This window comes from Ranitomeya variabilis, chromosome 5 (assembly GCF_051348905.1).
Source record: "Ranitomeya variabilis isolate aRanVar5 chromosome 5, aRanVar5.hap1, whole genome shotgun sequence".
Classification (NCBI taxonomy): domain Eukaryota; kingdom Metazoa; phylum Chordata; class Amphibia; order Anura; family Dendrobatidae; genus Ranitomeya; species Ranitomeya variabilis.
The window spans coordinates 484,122,285-484,144,637 of record NC_135236.1 but is presented as its reverse complement, the minus strand read 5'-3'; the positions used below and the strand labels follow the sequence as shown (position 1 = coordinate 484,144,637).

The 22,353-nt window shown below is 42.4% G+C and overlaps 1 protein-coding gene across 3 annotated transcripts in view; it reads left to right on the top strand.

Moving 5' to 3' along the window:
* Positions 1–22,353, top strand: part of CFAP54 (cilia and flagella associated protein 54) — a 615,020-nt gene that overhangs the window by 96,434 nt on the left and 496,233 nt on the right. For all 3 annotated transcript variants that reach the window (XM_077265522.1, XM_077265521.1, XM_077265523.1), the window contains 3 exons: positions 911–993; positions 4,759–4,893; positions 11,460–11,610. In XM_077265522.1, the coding sequence (XP_077121637.1) occupies positions 911–993; positions 4,759–4,893; positions 11,460–11,610 (369 nt within the window). The remainder of the gene's footprint in view (positions 1–910; positions 994–4,758; positions 4,894–11,459; positions 11,611–22,353) is intronic.

The following is a 22,353-nucleotide window of genomic DNA, read 5'->3' as shown; positions in this document are numbered from 1 at the left end:
CTGGAGGGGTGCGAGAGTGTTAGAAGATAGGCCACAAAGGAGGATTTATTGTTCTCAACACATTCCACTATGTAATGAATAAAGATTTACAACTGGAATATTTCATTCAGTGATATCTGGGATGTGGGATTTTAGTGTTCCCTTTATTTTTTTGAGCAGTGTATTTTCATCATTTGTGTGATGCATTAACATTACTGAATGTGTCCACCAGATGGCGTCATTATAAAGGAAATCAAACTAAGTTCTCCAGGGTAGACAGGTTCAACTTCTCTAATATATTCACTGTTTGCTTCTGTTTGACTCCAAATGCTTACACTTTTAACCCTTTTGAATATTTTCTAAAGTGACTTAGTCTAAGAATCTGTCTCTAGTATCTGCAGAAAATAAGTTCTTACTGAGGAAGATAAGTCAAGAGTAAGAAGCTGAAGATGCCTCATTAAAGCATGGTGTGCGCTTCCCGTCAAAGTGATTAACGTTTTCCCTTCTGGGGGGACAACTTGACAAGCTAAAATATGCATGAGATTTCCTAGTGATTATGCATCTTAAAACATGAAACACTACTCGGAATCGGCAGACTTTCCTTGTGTACATTACTGATTTTTGTTTGTGATCATTTAATGAAGAAAGGTGTCTGCATTCAAAGCTCCTCTCACTCCCAACTCGTATCACATCATCCCATACACTAGTGTAACTTCCAATGAAAGGGGAGAATGCACGGCATCACTCCTACTGGATAGATCCCGAGTCTTGATATGTCTGCAGACAGTGAAAACATATGGAAAAGATAAAAAAAAGTGTTTGACATTTGTGACGTGAGCAATAAAAATAGAAGATCTATAATAATGTATGCACTCTAGAATATCGGCAATAATCTGTGTTTTATTGTTGATGGATTGATCTTACATTCCAGGTGAATCTATAGATAACAAATCTACGGACGATCACGTCACACTGGCAGAGACACTGTACTCATGTGTGTGTCGCTCCTCTCAGGTATTGTGTTTGACAGTTTTTTGCACTTTTAAGCATTATTAAAGAAAATCTGTCACCAGAGTTTTGTTAGCTCATTTAAGATCAGACGGAGACTCTGATTCCATTGATGTATGACTTATTGGGCTGCTTGCTTTAGTTTAGATAAAATCAGTGTTTTATCTGCTGCAGATCTAGCAGTTCTCCACATGCTGAGCTCTGTGTAACCCCGCCCACATCACTGATTGGCAGCTTTGTGTTTACACTGTGCATAAGCAGGAAGCTGCCAATCAGTGGTGTGGGTGTGGTTAGATTAAACAGCTGCAGATCAATTGGTCCTGTAGTGACAATCTCCTGCTGATAAAACTGTGATGTCATCAAAACTACAGCAAGTAGCCCAGTAAGTGACACATCGCTGGAATCAGAGTCTCTGACGCTACATTATGCTGCTCTGACGTTAGATGGCAAAAACCTGGTAACAAATTCCCTTTAAGACCTGAAAATTCAGCTAAAATATTCAATATCACATGTTGCCAGGTTAAGGAATCTGTAATAAAGGGGGTTATTTGGAAGAGCCACTAGCTACTGGGACTCTTCTACCTAATAAAACATTTAAACTTCAGAGTTAAAGGTATCAAAGTATTCGGGAGAGCAGTGGGAATAAAATAAGAGTAAAACCTGGGTGACAGGTCCCCTTTAAAGCTTCATTTTGGTTTGGTGAGATTGATTTTTTTCCGATATGTACAATTATAACATACAGTTCAGTCTTTTCCCCCGCTTCTTGTTCTGGCTGATGGCAAGCCAATTACTGAAATTTTAATATCTAATTATGCAAGTAGGGGGGAATTAATATTCTGTATAAACAAGTGAATGATGAGGCCTCAATGGACACTGTAATTAAGCTCAGGAGTGGGCAGATTTTTTTCCCCTGTTGCTCCTCTTAGCAGTCCAGTTTTTCGTTGTTTTTTTTTTTTTTTTTTTTTTTTTTTTTTTAATTCTGCTATATGCTTCCAGATATAGGGGCCTTTTTATTTAGTGCTGCGTTTTATGGTCTGGCGATACTCACATTTTAGAGCAAGTGTACATGATAATAGACAGGGACGAGAGGGAGAAGATTCTGCAGAGGAAGAGATCACACAGTGAGGGAGATCTGCAGAATCTACCCAGGGAGGTGGAAGTGATCGGACAACATCAGTGTAGAAGGAGAGAGATATGTCACATACTCCGGCCACTATATTACAAGGAGCCGTACAGGACTGTGGGTGGCGTAGAACATTAGTGCTAGTTAAAGTAGCATCTTCCACCATGTTCTACTGGGGGGCTGCTAATTAGGCGACCTAACAGGGAATGAGGAGTGCAGTATAAAGTTAGTGCAACTTGTTTCTAATTCAACGTAATCACAAACTTTTGTAAATTCTGTTCATGCCAAGGTGTCCATAGCCTTACCAGCCTTTAAAGTTCTAAAATAAAGAATAAAATGGATAAAATACATGAGTAGGGCGATAACTTTGCCCACGTACCAGGTGTGTGAAGTTCTTGTCGCATTAAGCAGCACTACAAATCTATAGAGATGAGGCCAACATACCCGTCTCTTCTCCAGCCTAATCCTATCTCCAGCCGCACAGAGATGTGCACGAGGACACTAACAATAAAAGGAGACACTCATTTTATCTTTTTCAAAAAGAATCTGAAATTTAAATGAGAAATTATTGAAAGCTGTGAGTGATAGATAATCCATTAACGTATGCGTCACTGCAAACAGTCAGCAGGACTGACAAGAAATCAGTGAAACTTGACAGGTTTTGTCTAGGTCTGCATATAAATCAATCACGGGGACTGCTTTGTGTACAGTAAATGGGGATTGCCATTCCTCTGCTATTGTGAGGGCACAATACGCTCTGTCAGGATGCATTTATTGTTTAGGAAACATAAAATGGATATATGAAATATTTAAAGGGAACAGACAAGACAAAATATATACAAACCCTATATGTGCTGTAGTCTTTTATCCAGGAATGAAATCTCTGGGATTCTAAGGGTGGGTTCAGAACGTGTGCTTAAAGCTATGTCTAAAATTCCATCCAAAATACTGCATGCAGTTTTGCCTTGGTTTTTGTTATGTTTGCAGTTTTTATACATCCAGTGTAAACATTTTACCTGTAAAAGCTGCAATAACAGCGATAACCACGACAAAACTGCATGGTTTTAACCTCACAGTTGGAATACGTCCTTTATCCCGCTATTGCTTGTGTCACTTCTTGCAACACTCCTTGTACCACTCCTCCATCCTCTCATTGACCCACTCCTCCATCCACTCTTCATACAATTTCTTGAACCATTTTTGTACCACTCCTTGTACTACTCAATCAGTTAATTGGAAATTATCTTCAAATATAGCGGTTTGGTGGATTCTAGGATGCATGCGGTTTTTAGTATATAGTTTGATCCGCACATTCTGAATACACTTCTTTTACCACTCCGCGTATCACTCATTGTACCCATCTTTGTAACACTTCTGGTACTTCTCTTTGTACCACTTTTTGTACCACTCATCGCACCACTCTTTGTTACCCTTCTCATACCACTTCTTATAGTTCTCCTTGTGCCACTCATTGTACAACTCATCATACTACTCTTTGTACTCCTTCTTGTAACACTTCTTATGATACTGCTTGTATTCCTTCTTGCACCACCTCTTATACCACTCCTCATACCAATCTTTGTACTACTTCTTATACCACTCGTTATACCTCTCCTTGTACCTCTCCTTGGACCACTCCTTGTACCACTTCTTGTGCCTCTCCTTGGACCACTCCTTGTACCTCTCCTTGGACCACTCCTTGGACCTCTCCTTGGACCTCTCTTTGGACAACTGCTTGTACCTCTCCTTATACCACTCCTTGTACCTTTCCTAATATCACTTCTTGTACCTCTCCTTGGACCACTCCTTGTACTTCTCCTTGGACCACTCCTTGTACCACTCCTTGTACCTTTCATTGGACCTCTCTTTGGACAACTCCTTGTACTTCTCCTTATACCACTCCTTGTACTTTTCCTTATACCACTCCTTGTACCTCTCCTTATACCACTCCTTGTACCACTTAATGAGTTGATTGAAAATCACTTTCAGATATGGAGGTTTGATGGATTCTAGTTTAAAATGTATAGCATGTTGTCTGTATTCCAGTAAGTGGAGGGTTTCATGGGTGGGTTCGTTCATGTTTATCTATATTTTATGTGACTATCATGCATGCACCTTGATATTCATACCCTCTTCCGCTACTGTGACACATTTTAAGATGTTCTTTTTTTTTACATTTAAAGGGAACCTATCACCGTGAAAATAGCAGGCATCATGTTATAGAGTAGGAGGAGCTGAGTGGACTGATATATAATTTTATGAGAAAATATTAAGTATAACTTGTGTTTTAAGCATTTAATCCTCTGTTCTTTCTGGGCCTAATTACAAGGTTTCATCATATGTTCAATGGAACCTGTCAGCTGATTTCTGCCACCTAAACCTCAGGCAGCATGAATCAGAGAATGACTGTTATTGCAGATGGAAAAGTGGTGGGGACATACATCTATGACTAGAAATCCCAACCATCTTCTCGCTGACCACCATCTTAAAGTATGTTTCCTCTTAAAATCTGCATCTTTTCAGAGTAAAACATACACGTCTTCAATAATGGAGCCAGTCGTGGACTCATCTCGCCTGTGGTTTGCCCTTTAATTTAAAATGTTTGAAATCATCATTTTTTTCCGTAACATTTCCCCTTGATTTTTCAGGATGTCCAGCCCGATAGAGATATTGTCATTGATGTCATATTATTCCTGTGGCAAAAATGCAAAGCCGGAGTGCAACGAATGCAACCTGGAGTAGATGGATGCAAATTTGTGCAAAAATGTGAAATGAATAGCAAGGTAGGTTTCTTAAACTGCCGTATAGTTTAGTTTCCACCCGGGACTCCGTTATTTTGGGCTGGTGTGCACAGCTCTACTTAAGAAGTCTGACAGCTAATTTTGATAATTAACATGCTTTTCTAAAGCAAAAAAACAAGTGTTTGAAAATTACAACTGGCCTCCAAGGAATTAGGAGCTTTCAGATTTTGTGACAAAGAAGCCCCTTTAATAAAAATGACTGGACAAGAACCTTATGCCATTTTATTTTCTTATTATTAAATTAGCTAATTAGAGGTTAGAGAGAGAAAAATAGCATTACATGTCTGATAAACATTAAACAATTCTTCTAAACAACAATGTACGAACACCATTTTAATGAATAAACAAAAAATAATCTTCATGGTTAGATCCTAACATCATACTCCCATATGTCTCCTTCTCTTTTGGTTAAGAAGTAGGGAAAGGATGGAAATCATGAAAGTAGAACAGTTACCTGTTACACGCTTCTTGCAATTATACTTTGCCATATATGCCTCAGAAGCAAATATTCCTTTAAAGGCATTCTCTGGGAATAGAAAAATGGATAATAACTAAAGGAAATATGTGGAAGAATGATGGGGTTTTCCACGCCTGCATTAATGATTGCAACAGTCCTTGAAATTAACTCTTGTTTTTAGGGAAGATGGGAGCCAGTCCCATTGTGGACCTCCAACTCACAACATGAAAAAAATCTGTAAGTCAAGTGTAACTTCACATTCAAATTCCTTAAAATCAATCTTCTTTATTGGTTTAATCTTAATATTACATAAAAATATCCTCCACATGATTCATTTTAAGGAAATTGGCCATTCAATTTTCCATTTTCTTTTTCTTCTTGTAAAGTAAATGTAATTATAAATACAGTACAGACCCAAAGTTTGGACACACCTTCTCATTTTAAGATTTTTCTGTATTTTCATGACTATGAGAATTGTAAATTTACACTGAAGGCATCAAAACTATGAATTAACACATGTGGAATTATATACTTAACAAAAAAGAGTGAAACAACTGAAATTATGTCTTATATTCTAGGTTCTTCAAAGTAGCCATCTTTTGCTTTGATGACTGCTTTGTACACTCTTGGCATTCTCTTGATGAGCTTCAAGAGGTAGTCACCGGGAATGGTCTTCCAACAATCTTGAAGGAGTTCCCAGAGAAGCTTAGCACTTGTTGGCCCTTTTGCCTTCACTCTGCAGTCCAGCTCACCCCAAACCATCTCGATTGGGTTCAGGTCTGGTGACGGTGGAGGCCAGGTCATCTGGCATAGCACCCCATCACTCTCCTTCTTGGTCAAATAGCCCTTACACAGCCTGGAGGTGTGTTTGAGGTCATTGTCCTGTTGAAAAAGAAATGATGGTCCAACTAAACGCAAACCGGATGGAATAGCATGCCGCTGCAAGATGCTGTGGTAGCCATGCTGGTTCAGTATGCCTTCAATTTTGAACAAATCCCCAACAGTGTCACCAGCAAAGCACCCCCACACCATCACACCTCCTCCTCCATGCTTCACGGTGGGAACCAGCCATGTAGAGTCCATCCGTTCACCTTTTCTGTGTCGCACAAAGACACGGTGGTTGGAACCAAAGATCTCAAATTTGGACTCATCAGACCAAAGCACAGATTTCCACTGGTCTAATGTCCATTCCTTGTGTTCTTTAGCCCAAACAAGTCTCTTCTGCTTGTTGCCTGTCCTTAGCAGTGGTTTCCTAGCAGCTATTTTACCATGAAGGCCTGCTGCACAAAGTCTCCTCTTAAAGGGCCACTGTCACCCCCCCCCCCAGCCGTTATAAACTAAAAGAGCCACCTTGTGCAGCAGTAATGCTGCAGTCTAACAAGGTGGCTCTTTTAGTTTTTGATTCATTTATTACCTCAAAAAAGCGTTTTAAAAATTGGCCACACATACCAGATATTATACCTGGAGGCGGTCCGAAGCGTCCTGTATGAATCCCCCAACTGCCGTCACTCATCTCTTCAGGGCCGATGGTCCCCGCCCCCTGAGCGCTGTTATCGTCTGAAATCCGGCGCCTGCGCTGTGCGTGCCTGCCTGGGGCCTGCGCAGTGTTCATTGTCAGTGCGGCCACACTGTTGCTGAATCCCCCGCCCCGCACTGTTATTCATTATGCACAGTGCGGGGCTGGGGTTCCTGGGCATGCGCACTGCGCTGTTTAGACGCTCCCCAGCTCCCCCGCCTTCCCAGGAACCCCAGCCCCGCACTGTGCATAATGAATAACAGTGCGGGGCGGGGGATTCAGCAACAGTGTGGCCGCACTGACAATGAACACTGCGCAGGCCCCAGGCAGGCACGCACAGCGCAGGCGCCGGATTTCAGAAGATAACAGCGCTCAGGGGGCGGGTACCATCGCCCCTGAAGAGAAGAGTGACGGCAGTTGGGGGATTCATACAGGACGCTTCGGACCGCCTCCCGGTACAATATCTGGTATGTGTGGCCAATTTTTAAAACGCTTTTTTGAGGTAATAAATGAATCAAAAACTAAAAGAGCCACCTTGTTAGACTGCAGCATTACTGCTGCACAAGGTGGCTCTTTTAGTTTATAACGGCTGGAGGGGGTGACAGTGGCCCTTTAACAGTTGTTGTAGAGATGTGTCTGCTGCTAGAACTCTGTGTGGCATTGACCTGATCACTAATCTGAGCTGCTGTTAACCTTCGATTTCTGAGGCTGGTGACTCGGATAAACTTATCCTCAGAAGCAGAGGTGACTCTTGATCTTCCTTTCCTGGGGTGGTCCTCATGTGAGCCAGTTTCTTTGTAGCGCTTGATGGTTTTTGCCACTGCACTTGGGGACACTTTCAAAGTTTTCCCAATTTTTGCGGACTGACTGACCTTCATTTCTTAAAGTAATGATGGCCACTCGTTTTTCTTTACTTAGAATTTGTATCATGGCAAGGAAAAAGCAGCTAACAGTCTATTCGGTAGGACTATCAGCTGTGTTTCCACCAGACTTCTGCACAACATAACTGATGGTCCCAACCCAATTTATAAGGCAAGAAATCCCACTTATTAAACCTGACAGGGCACACCTGTGAATTGAAAATCATTCCCGGTGACTAACTCTTGAAGCCATAAAGAGAATGCCAAGAGTGTGCACACAGTCATCAAAGCAAAAGGTGGCTACTTTGAAGAACCTAGAATATAAGACATAATTTCAGTTGTTTCACACTTTTTTGTTAAGTATATAATTCCACATGTGTTAATTCATAGTTTTGATGCCTTCAGTGTGAATGTACAATTTTCATAGTCATGAAAATACAGAAAAATCTTTAAATGAGAAGGTGTGTCCAAACTTTTGGTCTGTACTGTATGTTTCTTAATACCTTTAATTAGTAAATCACACTCATTTTGTTTTGGGAGGTGATCCTAATAAAATAATAAAATGAAAATAAGACAATAGTATGTAAGCATGTGCAGTAGAAGCTTCATCCCCACTTCATATGAAGGAAGTTGTGCTCCCGGTAGACAATCTGATCTAATATTGGAGGTAACAGAAGTGCTGAGGTAAGAAGGGGCTGCTCACACTGCTGTCCACCCTGTCTATCTAATATAATTTTGGAGATACCAGAGGTGCTGTGGTAAGGAGAGACTGCTCACACTGCTGTCCACCCTGTCTAATACAATTTTGGAGATACCAGAGGTGCTGTGGTAAGAAGGGACTGCTCACACTGCTGTCCACCCTGTCTTTCTAATATAATTTTGGAGATACCAGAGGTGCTGTGGTAAGAAGGGACTGCTCACACTGCTGTCCACCCTGTCTATCTAATATAATTTTGGAGATACCAGAGGTGCTGTGGTAAGAAGGGACTGCTCACACTGCTGTCCACCCTGTCTTTCTAATATAATTTTGGAGATACCAGAGGTGCTGTGGTAAGAAGGGACTGCTCACACTGCTGTCCACCCTGTCTTTCTAATATGATACTGGAGAGACCAGAGGTTGTCAAGATAAGAAGTGGCTGCTCAACCTGCTGTTCAACATGTCTTTTTGGTCCTGTACTAGAGATACCAGGAGTGATGAGGTAAGAAGAAGCTGCACATACTGCTGTCCATCCTGTCTTTCTAATCCTATACTGGAGATACTAGGGGTGCTGAGGTAAGAAGAAGCTGCACATACTAATGTCCATCCTGTCTTTCTGATCTAATGCTTGACATACCAAGTGTGCTGAGGTAAGAAGAGACTACTCACACTTCTGTTCACCCTGTCTTTCTATTCTTCTGCTGGGGATCCCAGGGGTGATGAGTAGGGTTGAGCGAAACGGGTTGGCAATTTTCAGAAGTCGCCGACTTTTGGCAAAGTCGGGTTTCATGAAACCCGACCCGACCCCTGTGTGGGGTCGGCCATGAAGTCGGCGATCTTCTGAATCTGGAATCGGAATTCCGATACCGATTCCCGATATGTTTAAGATATCGGGAATTGGTATCGGAATTCAGATTTAAGTGTAAAATAAAGAATTAAAATAAAAAATATTGCTATACTTACCCTCTGACGGGCCCTGGTACTAACCGGGAACCTTCCTTCCTTAGAATCAGCCTTCCAGGACCTTGCGGTGACGTCGCGGCTTGTGATTGGAACGAAGCCGAGGGTGAGTATATTCCTATTAGGTATATACTCACCCTCGGACACGCCCTGCTTCTTTCCGGCAGCCTTCCTTCCTAAGAATCAGCCCTTCCAGGACCTTCGATGACGTCACGGTGACGTCGCGGCTTGTGATTGGTCGCGCGAGCGGTCACATGGGCGGTTTCCACTCCTTCAGACCCTGGGAACCATTGGAAACCCAATGCACTGCATTGGGTTTCGAGTTTCGGCCGACCCCGACCCCGACTTTTTTATAGGATCGGCCGATTTCACTCGACCCGACTTTTGAAAAAGTCGGGTTTCGTGAAACCCGACCCGATCCTATAAAAGTAAAGGTCGCTCAACCCTAGTGATGAGTAAAGAAGAGACTGCTGACACTTCTGTTCACCATGTCTATCTGATCTAACACTGGAGTATTAATAGTGGAGCTGAGGTAAACAAAGGTTGTTCAGACTGCTGTCCAGGATGTTATTCTGAGTGCTGAACGGCTGCTATGAACTGGACATCTCTGGACAGTGCGTGGAATAGCTTATCTTGAGGACAATATTGTTTGGCTTCTCTTCAGAACATATAAAGGTTATCTCCAGATCACCACAGTGGGGCTTCCTGCTGCATATGCTCTGTCACCTTTACTTCTAACATTCTAGGACAGGTTTCTGTCAGTGTAACAAGATGGCTACTAATGTGCTATAGTGATTACCTCCATAGACAAAATAAGCATGATCTGCTAATTAAAAATGTTGAGATATTCATTTATAATGACATTTCCTTTAACCATTTATTTTTTTTTCAGTTCATGGAGAACCTCTTAAAGCGTATGGCCTGTTAGCGTATATAAACATAAGTCTGCATAGAATTTAGAAACCAAGCAATTAGAAATTGTTATATCGATTGTAAAGTTACTTCTTTTCATTTTAGCTGCTCTAAGGTAGTAAAATTCATGTTCTTTGGTTATGATGATAAAACTAAAAATCATAGGGCCCAATTAATTAAGAATGGTGTTGTACACAACAGAATTAAAGGGAATCTATCAGCAGGCTTTTGCTATGTAATCTGAAGACAGCAGGAAATAGAGGCTGATTCAGGGATGTGTTACTTGTCAAAGTGCATGCTGTTGTTCGGTAACTGTGAAGGATTTGTCACTAAGAGATTAACATTGTCAAATGCCAACTAAGCACCTCGGTGGGCGGGGTTAGCTGTGGTGTGGGCGGGGTTAGCTTTCTCAGCTCTGCTTCATTCTAAATCTAAAAGCTCTGATTGTGTCAGAATGGCTGCACCCAGTAATCTATGTGATACATCGCTGAATTCAGCTTCTCTTTGCCTACATCAGGCTGCTCTCAGATGAGGTAGCAAAATCCTGCTGACAGATTCCCTTTAAGGAAAGGTTGTGGTGGTGTAAGATGCACCCAGTTCATTAAGAGGCACACTGCATCAGAGATGGGAACACTTTGGTCAATCGACAGGACAGACCTTACTTTGCCACAGTTGCCACAGACTATGGGGCCAATTCACCAAAAGATTTGAAAAGTCGCAAATGTTTTACGCAATACGAAATGGTGCAACTTTTGGCGTTTTCATGACAGTTTGAATCAGATTTGCTGAAATGGGCAGAGTTGAGATGAGGTAGTGCCAGCTGGGGAATGGCTATCCCCGCCCATCAAAATCATCACAAGTACCAACTTTTTGTACTGGTTAAATGCTACTCCAGTACTGGAGTAGCATTTTTGTCGGTGTGCACAGACGTGCATGCCACTCCCAAGATGCAACACATTTATTTTAATTTGGCACCTTGTACTCCAGCAAAACTGGTGAAGCATGAGCATGCGCTATGCCAGGCTTTATTAATCGGCTCACATATATGATTAGTGTTCTGGAATCATCATTTTATTGATAATCTATTTTCAGTGAAGAGATTAGTAAAATACATTTTTTTAGATACTCTTTTCCTTTCTCTTCCAGTGGATCTATATTCTGAGTCTCATCTATGAAGTGATGCAGCACTCAAGTATCATTCACACGGATGCTGTTATATTGGGAGAAGCTGCGTTGAGATTAGCAGGGATTGCCGAAAGTATGGCTGATGCTATCATGAAATGTGAAAAAAAGTCAGGTAAAATGACAACCTAATTAGCTGTAATTAAAAGGTCAAAGCCTAAAATAGGAAGGAGTGTAGAATTCTGAAAACAAGCCTTTTTCATTTTCTAATATATGTCATTCCAATGAAATTATGTCTTATTATTAATAATAATTAATAATAATAAAAATAATAATTTTAACTGAATGTTGCTCAGTAGTCCTATAATAAAAGCGACTCACTCCCAACTTCCATCTCGGTAACTAGAAGGGAAACATTACAAAATAAAACAATTCTGTATTATCTGCATTGTGCTGTATGCCGCCTGAATAGTTATACATTGACAACTGGGTGTTACAATCCTGCATGTTAAAGGGTTGAGTTCTTGCACCACCATGATCTCATGCTCTGATAGCCGCATGAAGGATGCTCCAGAATTGTTACATTTTCGGAAATCTAAGCATTTACTAGAACGGACATGTCTGGAGACCTGATGCTGCCATAGCTTTACCTATGCACTTTTTATTAAAAGTGATGGCCGACGATGTTCAATGTTTTACTGTTACTACATAAGGATGGGTGAATGGAGTTGTATTTTGGGACCTGAGTCAGCAAGACTTGTATAGGAGCCATAAAATCAGATGGCCAATATTGTATAAAGGATGCATACAACCCCAACTATTCATGACATCATCTCCACCATGAAGGTTAACTGAATATTTAAAGGAGCTTTCTATACTTAAGATATTGATAACCTATCCTTAGGATATATCCTTAACATCAGATTGGAGGGGGTCTGACAACCAGCACCCACAATGCTCAGCAATTTTCAGCTCCAATAGTGGTAGATGTAAACAGTGAATGATGCCGAACAGCTCAACTGCCACTGTATTGGTTATTATTGAGTACTGCAGCCTAGCTCCACTTCAGTAAGAGCAGTGCCACTGTTTTTGCGAATAGCCCCCATACAGTAAACGGACAAGTGTGATTTGGCTCCATTCATCCCAACACCAGAGCTAAAAACAGCTTATCGATGGTAGTGCCAGGTGTCTGATTCCCACCAATCTGATATTGATAACCTATATTAAGATTAATGATGAAAGGATATCCAGGACTCTGTGAGTGGGATGAAATCTTCAGATTATTTAAGGAACGTAAGTACAGACAAACCAACATAATCAGTAAAACCAATGGGTTTTGAAAAATGGTCTGGACCATGATTAAGACCTTCTGGTCGAAACAGTTTGTTTTCCTGACTGTGATACTTATGTTCCTGAAATAAATATGAAGATTTTAGGTCAACCATGGAGTGCTGGATATCCTTTCATTATTATTTGGAAATCTCTTGTTCCCGTACATCTGTATGAGACTGTTGAGCTGGAATCCCTGTTTCTTCTACAGGGTGATTCACTCGCTACTTTACCTGGAAAAAGTGCTGAGACTATCTATCGTACTGAAATTTGGTCTGTACATACCTTGGTCCATGGAAATTGATCTTTTAAAGCAGGTGTTCAAAATGTCCACCGTTCGCATTCAAGCACACCTTTCCATATTGTTGAATGTATTCCGCAGTACCTCAGGCGTCTGAATTTCTCGCTGTATGCTCTCTCGGCGTACCTGTAATGTTCCTGGGTTTTTACTGTACACCTGACCCTTCAAATGGCCCCAAAGGAAAATATCTGGTGATAATAAATAAGGCGATCTTGATGTCCACAGTCCCTTGGAGATTACGCTGTCATCAAGGAAGGTTTCAATATTTGTTTTGGACTGCAGATTTTGACTTCCAAACTTCTTTAGAAACTCACTTGGCACCTCCTTAAAGACTCAATTTTCCAATAAGTTTCCACAATGAAAACAACATGCTCCTCCAAACCTTATCTATACATTGTTAACAGATGAAGAAGGTATTCGGCAGGAGTGAAATGCAAGCACCACACATAAACTACTGACAGGCAGAAAGGAGAGCAGGAAGTCTATCTTGTAGTGGAGACGACCGCAGGGCAACAAGTTGGTGAGACCACTCGGAATGACGATATTTTGCTTCGCTGTCGCTGAAGTTCATTGCACTCTCACTTCTCATGAACCGAAGTACGGCCAGTACAAATTTCAGCGCCATCTCTTTTAGAAGTCACAGCAATTTTGGGGGTAAAGTACTGAGTGAATCACCCTGTATAATAATAGGCCTTCAGTATCATATACATGGACAACCCCTTTAATGTGACCGTAAAGTGACATTTTCCATCCATATCATCACCTTTTGCTACAAATCATTGCTGGCCAATGAAATAGCATTCTGAAACGATGCTGATGACTTTTGCTGTGTACGTGCTTGATTTCAGATAATGCAGATCTCTAATACAGTATAGGACAGTGTTTGTTATGTTCTCTGATTTAAGCTAGGAAGGATCATTACAGTAAAAAGTGTAAGATCAGCTATCTATAGGTTAGTTATTCTTGAGAAAATATATGCAATGCATTGTGAGGGCAAAAGTTGTCACCAAAATGTATTGTCCATGCACAAATACACGTATATAATAGCTGGAGCTAATGGAAAGGATCACAGCGGTGTCAGCGCACACCGCTACTCGGCAGACATTTCGGTTTTCTTTACCACAAGAAGCTTTTGCATTCAAATAACGCTTTTGTGCCATGTTAATATTTACTGAAATACAATGGAAAGTACCAATTGATTTTGAATCTTTGAAACACATAAAAAAAAACAATTCATGAAGTTCCTAAGAAGATGTTCACAGAAGTTTTCTTACTTCTGTTCTCAGAGAAATGACAATGTCACTGAATTTTCCTTCTCTGCTGAGAATAATGACTTTCTCAGGTCTAAAATATTGAAATCTCGGTAAAGAACAAGCTGACTTAGATGCCAGAGTGATCCTGCTACATATTACCTTCAACATTAATGTGAAGTTGAAAAAGAACATGTACCAACCTTTAGCTTCTTCACTACAGAAAGTTCATACAGCTCGCAAAATGTCAGAAAGAACAATCCTGTATATTTCAGTATTACTTTCTAGACTTTGTAACTACTGTTCCATGTTCCTGTTTTATTTTTGGTCTAGTTTATATACAGACTAGATGGTGGCCCAATGCTATCACATCGGGAGGGCGGTAATGTCGTGATGGGGGCAGGCTTTGCAGCTTTAAGAATCTCTTCCCCCATGTGCTCATCCACTCTCTCTTTCCCCATGTGCTGTCTCCTGTCTCTGCTCTCTTCTTTGACCTGTCTACCCCATGTGTTATACGCATTGTTTTTGTTCCAGCGATGCTGTTGCTATTCAAGAGTCTCATTTGCCCGTTGTTGTCTTTGACATTGTGCATTTGCTGCTTTCCTTTCATTTTCATTGGCATACTTTTTATGAGGAGCCATGTTTGCGATAATATTTGCTTTTTAAAGGGGATTTCCAACGAACGAAAGTTCATTTTAAAAATTGTCTGTGTCTGACCATGTACAGAACATACCACAGCTCCTGGGCAGGGGAGGAAGCAAAAGACAATACTGACATTACAGCAGGAGATCGCAGAGGATACATTTTGTGAGGTAAAATATTGTTTAAAAGCAGTCAGTGAAATATTTTACCTGACAAAGTGAATCCACTGTGATCCCCTGCTGTAATGTCAGTGTTGTCTTTTGCTTCCCCCCTGCCAAGGAGATGTGGTATGCTCCGTACACGGTCAGACACAAACAGTTTTTAAAATGAACTTTTGTTTTGTGGGAAAACCCCTTTAATGTGACCGGCTTCCTCTGCCTGTAGACACGTCACGATATCTGCCACCGGGATCAGCCGAATGATTCACTGTGCCTGCGCGGAATTCATACAGGCACAGTAAATCAGACCGCCGCCATCTTTGTGCAGACACATAGCGGCGGTCACATTAAAACTGCACATGCGCTCCTCCTGTACAAAGTTGGCGGCGGTCAGTGAAACATTCGGCTGATCCCGGTGGCGGCATGTTCGCTACAGTGTTCTGCTGGTGTTACCGTGTAAGAGGCTGCGTACGGCGTATACACTGTGTGTGTGTGTGTGGGTGGTGCGTACGGCGTATTCAGTGTGTGTGTGGTGCGAATGGCATATACAGTGTGTGTGTGTGATGCGTACGGCGTATACTGTGTGTGTGTGTGGTGCGATGGTGTTCCGCTGGTGGTACCGTGCAAGAGGCTGGTACCACCAGCAGTTTCCCTATTGAGACACCCATCACTTGGGTGTCCCATTATGGCGGTCGGTGAACTTCCGCCGCTTGGAATTCTGGGATCTGGACACAACTGGACGGAACAGGATGTGAAGACATTACAAGGTAATTACAAGCCGACATGTGCCCGCAACAGCCACGGGTGGAATTGCAATCCACCCATGGCTGTTTAACTGTCACACTGGATGAGGGAGATTCTAGGTGCACAACATCGGTAAGAGGGTGAGGGAGCCCAAACATTAAGAAAAGGAGATAGTGGAGACCCCTAGGCAGATCTCACAACACCCTGTCTGCCCTTATGTTCCTAAATAGGTTCTGTACTTATCGCTGAGCAGAAACCTAATCCCTGACTACCCCTGGCGATAGGCCCTGGATTGTGAGGTGACCGAGTGAACACTAGTCTGTCCCCACTACAACTAAAGGCAAAGCAGGAAGACAAATGAGGGAATACACTTAGCTTGAGATGACACAAGAGAGCTCACGCCAGCAATCCTCCAAGAGGCTCCAAGAAGAAACTAGTCGACTTCTAGTACTTCCAATAGACTGTTGTGAATTCCGCTCTTGGGCTCCCTCCGGTGGTTGTAAGCGGCACTTTTGTGAGTCCTGCTCTTGGGCTCCCTCCGGTGGTTTTAAGTGGTACTGCTGCTCCTTGGATTTAGTAGTCAGCAGCTGCTTGGCCGACTCGAGGTAAATCAGATTCTTATGATCGGTCAAGACCACAACGCGGTGCTTGGCTCCCTCAAGCCAATGTCGCTACTCCTCAAATGCCCACTTCATGGCCAACAACTCCCGATTGCCGACATCATAATTGCCTTCCTCCTCTGATTTGGTTCCATTGTTTTTTCAGCATGTGGTTCGTTTGCATGGCATTCCGGAGAATATTGTGTCTGACAGAGGTTCCCAGTTTGTTTCTAAGTTTTGGCGGGCCTTTTGTGCTAGGATGGGCATTGATTTGTCTTTTTCTTCAGCGTTACATCCTCAGATAAATGGCCAAACTGAGCGAACTAATCAGACCTTGGAAACCTATTTGAGATGCTTTGTGTCTGGTGACCAGGATGATTGGGTGGCTTTCTTGCCATTGGCCGAATTTGCCCTTAATAATCGGGCTAGTTCGGCTACTTTGGTTTCGCCTTTCTTTTGTAATTTTGGTTTTCATCCTCGTTTTTCTTCGGGGCAGGTTGAGCCTTCTGATTGTCCTGGTGTGGATTCTGTAATGGACAGGTTACAGCAGATTTGGACTCATGTGGTAGACAATTTGACGTTGTCTCAGGAAAAGGCTCAACGTTTTGCTAACCGCCGTCGGTGTGTTGGTCCCCGGCTTCGGGTGGGGGATTTAGTCTGGTTATCTTCTCGTCATGTTCCTATGAAGGTTTCTTCCCCTAAGTTCAAGCCTCGGTTTATTGGTCCTTATAAGATTTCTGAGATTATCAATCCGGTATCTTTTCGTTTGGCCCTTCCGGCCTCTTTTGCCATCCGTAATGTTTTCCATAGATCTTTGTTGCGGAGATATGTGGTGCCCGTTGTTCCCTCTGTTGATCCTCCTGCCCCGGTGTTGGTTGATGGGGAGTTGGAATATGTGGTGGAGAAAATGTTGGATTCTCGTTTTTCGAGGCGGAGGCTTCAGTATCTTGTCAAGTGGAAGGGTTATGGCCAGGAGGATAATTCTTGGGTTGTTGCCTCCGATGTCCATGCCGCCGATTTGGTTCGTGCTTTTCACTTGGCTCGTCCTGATCGGCCTGGGGGCTCTGGTGAGGGTTCGGTGACCCCTCCTCAAGGGGGGGTACTGTTGTGAATTCCGCTCTTGGGCTCCCTCCGGTGGTTGTAAGCGGCACTTTTGTGAGTCCTGCTCTTGGGCTCCCTCCGGTGGTTTTAAGTGGTACTGCTGCTCCTTGGATTTAGTAGTCAGCAGCTGCTTCCACTGATTGTCTTTCTGGCTCGGCTATTTAGCCTGGTTCTATCCTTCAGCCTGTGCCAGTTGTCAATGGTTCCTGTTTGGATTCACATCTCTGCTTGGATTTCCCTGATATTCTGACCAGTTCAACAAAGATAAGTTATTGCTTTGTTCTTTTGCAGTCCACTTGTTGTGGACTTAATCTTTCTGCGCTTTCTATGTTTTTTCTAGTCCAGCTTGTCAGTATGGATTTATTCAGTTAAGCTGGAAGCTCTGGGAAGCAGATTTACCCTCCACACCTTTAGTCAGGTGTGGAGATTTTTGTAAACTCTGTGGTGGATTTTTCTAGTTTTTAATACTGACCGCACAGTATTCTGTCCTGTTCTATCTATCTAGCTAGACTGGCCTCCTTTGCTACATCCTGGTTTCATTCTGCGTATGTCATTTCCCTCTCCACTCACAGTCAATATTTGTGGGGGGCTGTCCTATCCTTTGGGGATTTTCTCTGAGGCAAGATAGCTTTCCTGTTTCTATCTTTAGGGGTAGTTAGTCCTCCGGCTGTGACGAGGTGTCTAGGGAGTGACAGGAACATCCCACGGCTACTTCTAGTGTTGTGTTAAGCTCAGGAACTGCGGTCGGTACAGGTACCACCTCCTCCAGAGCACGTCCCATGTTGCTCCTAAACCACCAGTTCATAACATAGACAGAGGTAAATAGAGCCATCACCGATGCCTTGCTGAAATGACTAAAGGTATTTAAACATCCTACAAGGGTGTGTTAATCAGCAGCAGATGGTGAAGATCACCGCTATATCTTAGAGGGAGAAGAATATCACTCCACAACAGAGATGCAAGATCCAGAATGTGCCTGCAGAGCCAAGCGCAATGACCTTCTATAGCCGAATGCAGAATGACTGGCTCCACCCATCGGTGACCCATTCACATGATCACGTTTCACCGATGGGTTGGCATGACAACCAGAGGTATGCAACAGACCTCTGTGGTTTTCATTGCCAGATTGCGGTGCTCATAGCAGGTGAACATTTCTGTTACACACAGGCGATCTGATCATCTACCATGCAGACTGTTGAAGCATGCAAAACTTTTTAAAAATATAAAAAATTAAAAAAATATAAAAGTTTAAATCACCCCTCCCCATTCAACATAAAACAAAAAAAAATTCAAATATACACATATTTGGTATCACCGTGTTCAGAATCGCCCGATCTATCAATATAAAAAAAGAATTAACCCAATCGCTAAACGGTGTGACGAGAAAAAAATTCAAAATGCTAGAATTATGGTTTTTTTGGTCGTCGCTACATTGCAATAAAATGCAATAACGGGGGATCAAAAGATCATATCTACAACAAAATTGTATCAATAAAAACACCAGCTTGGCATGCGAAATTAGCCCTCACCCAGCCCCAGATCATGAAAAATGGAGACACTACAGGTCTTGGAAAATGGTCCCATTTTTTTTTAAACAAATTTTGGAATTTTTTTTACCACTTAAGTAAAAAAGAACCTAGACATATTTGGAGTCTGTGAACTCATAATGACCTGAAGAATCATAATGTCTGGTCAGTTTTAGAATTTAATGAACATGGTAAAAATCAAACAAAAAGCGACTGTGGAATTGCACTTTTTTTTGCAATTTCACCGCACTTGGAATTTTTTTCCCATTTTCCAGTACATGATATGTCAAAACCAATGGTGTTGTTCAAAAGTACAACTTGTCCCATAAAAATCAAGCCCTCACATGGCCATTTTGTCTGAAAAATAAAAACGTATGGCTCCGGGAAGAAGGTAGCAAAAACAAAAAGGAAAATGGCCCTGGGGATAAGTGGTTAAAGAAAAAGAAGATATACCGTAATTCAAAGAACATAATTCGAGGGAATAGGCAATATTCAATGCCAGGATTTTAATGTATTGTAAAGAACAAAGCAGAATTTATTTATTATATTTGTTTGTAAAATTGAAAAGAATAATTTGGATTATTACCAGAATAGTTTGACACACTGCCGATTTTGCAAGTTTTCCCATCTATAAAGAATGGAGAGGTCTGTAGTTTTTATTGTAGGTACGCTTCAACAGTGAGAGACAGAATCTAAAAGTAATAACCAGAAAATCACATTGTATGATTTCTACATAATTAATTTGCATTTTATTGCATGAAATAAGTATGTGATACAATAGAAAAAATAGAACTTAATATTTGACATTTCCTGTAGTACATGACCAAGGTTGCAAGCACTGCAGCAGGGATTTTAGCACACTTCTCCAGATCTTTCAGGTTTTGGGGCTGTGGCTTGGCAACATTGCGCTTCAGCTCCCTCAAAGATTTTCTATTAGGTTCAGATCTGGAGACTAGGTAGGCCACTCCAGGACCTTGATATATTTCTTATGGAGCCACTTCTTAGTTGCCCTGGCTTTGAGTTTTGGGGCATTGTCTTGCTGAAAGACCCAGCCATGACCCATCTTCAATGCTCTTACTGAGATTGTTGGCGGAAATCTCAAGATTCATGACCCCATCAGTCCTCCCTTCAATACGGTGCAGTCGTCCATTCCCCTTTGCAGAAAAACATCCTCAAAGTGTTTCCTCCACCATGGTTCACTTTTGGAATGGTGTTCTTGTGGTTCTACTCATCCTTCTTCCTCCAAACACGGTGAGTGGAGTTGATACCAAAAAATTCTATTTTGGTCTCATCTAACTACATGACCTTCTCCCATGCCTCCTCTGGATCATCCAGATGGTCATTGGTGAACTTCATGACGGTATAGTGTGTTACTAACAGTAATGCTTGAGATTTTGGTCCCAGTTCTCTTCAGGTCATTGACCAAGTCCGCCTGTGTAGTACTCGGCTTATTCCTGACATTTCTCAGAATCATCCATACCCCACGAGGCAAGATCGTGCATGGAGCCCCAGACCAAGGAAGATTGACAGTCATCTTGTGCTTCTACCATTTTCTAATTATTGTGCCAACAGTTGTTGCCTTCTCACCAAGTTGCTTGCCTATTGTCCTGTAGCCTATCCCAGCCTTGTGCAGGTCTACAATTTTGTTCCTTGTCTGTGAGAGCCATAATTCTTGCTGGTTGGTAGTGATTAAATACTTATTTCATGCAATAAAATGCAGTTTAATTATGTAAAAATCATACAATGTGATTTTTTTTTTTTGTAGATTCTGTCTCTCACAGTTGAAGTGTACGTACTATAAAAATAGACCTCTCCATTCTTTGTAGGTGGGTAAACTTGCAAAATCGTCAGTGTATCGAAAACTTATTTTCTCCACAGTATGCAATGTTATATGTGAGAGATGTAAGTTCGCCATATGCATGATATTTTTGTTGATGGATCCCACAATCGTTACCATTGTTTGTGGACCGCATTGGAACCCAGTCAATTCTTTGTTTCCTTAAATATATACTGTATATACTCGAGTATAAACCGAGGCAACTAATTTTGCCACGGAAAACTGGGTAAGCTTATTGACTCTAGTATAAATGATATCCAAAAAAGAAAAAAGATGAAGCGCACTCACCGGTAGTAAATCCAAGTCTTTATTCCAAGTCTTTATTCGGACATAACTTAATGTGCTGCAGGGAGGGTGGTGAACACTCGGACGACAGCTGTTTCGTGCTTAATGCACTTCAACAGGTCCTATGACGGGAGGAAGTAAGGTGGGTCTTTTTACCTGTGAGATCTTCATGACCCCTCCTTCTTTCTCACACGTCACTATGGCTAAATAGCCAAAACGGAAAACATGTGAAATAACAAGTGCAAAAAAATACCTGAGTGCAGTCTGATACATGTCGAGAAAGACAGGAAGCCAAGTAATAGTCATTTATGGACTATTATACAGCAGCACCCCGGTAAATTTGTTCCATATTTCAGGCTAAAGCGGCAATTGGCAATAACATAGGGAGACTCAAGGGTCTAACTTATAACAGCAGTGCGGAAGTGTTTTTTTTCCTTTTTCATTTTTGGTGACTCTAGTATAAGCCTGGTATGCATTGTCCCCTCATCCCTGTCCTGGTATGCATGGCTCCTTCTTCCCTGTCCTGCTATGCGTGGCTTCCCCATCACTGTCCTGCTATGCATGGCTTCCCCCGTCGCTGTCCTTCTATGCGTGGCTTCCCCAGTTGCTCTCCTGCTATACGTGGCTTCCCCCTGTCGCTGTCCTGCTATTTGTGGCTCCCCTGTCCTGTCCTGGTATGCATGGCTCCCCTGTCCTGGTATCAGTAGCTCCCCCGTCCTGTCCTGGTGCGCGCCACCCCCCCTCCTCCGTCCTGTCCTGGTATTCATGGCCCCCCGTCCCATCATTGTATGCATGGCTACCCCTGTCCCGTCGTTGTATCCATGGCTCCCCCGGTCCCGTCGTATGCATGGCTCCCCCGGTCCCGTCGTTGTATGCATGGCTCCCCCTGTCCCGTTGTTGTATGCATGGCTCCCCTTGTCCCGTCGTTGTATGCATGGCTCCCCCTGTCCCGTCGTTGTTTGCATGGCTTCCCCTGTCCCGTCGTTGTATGCATGGCTCCCCCTGTCCCATCGTTGTATTCATGGCTCCCCCGGTCCTGTCATATGCATGGCTACCCCGGTCCCGTCGTTGTATGCATGGCTCCCCTTGTCCCATCATTGTATGCATGGCTCCCCCTGTCCCGTCGCTGTATGCATGGCTCCCCTT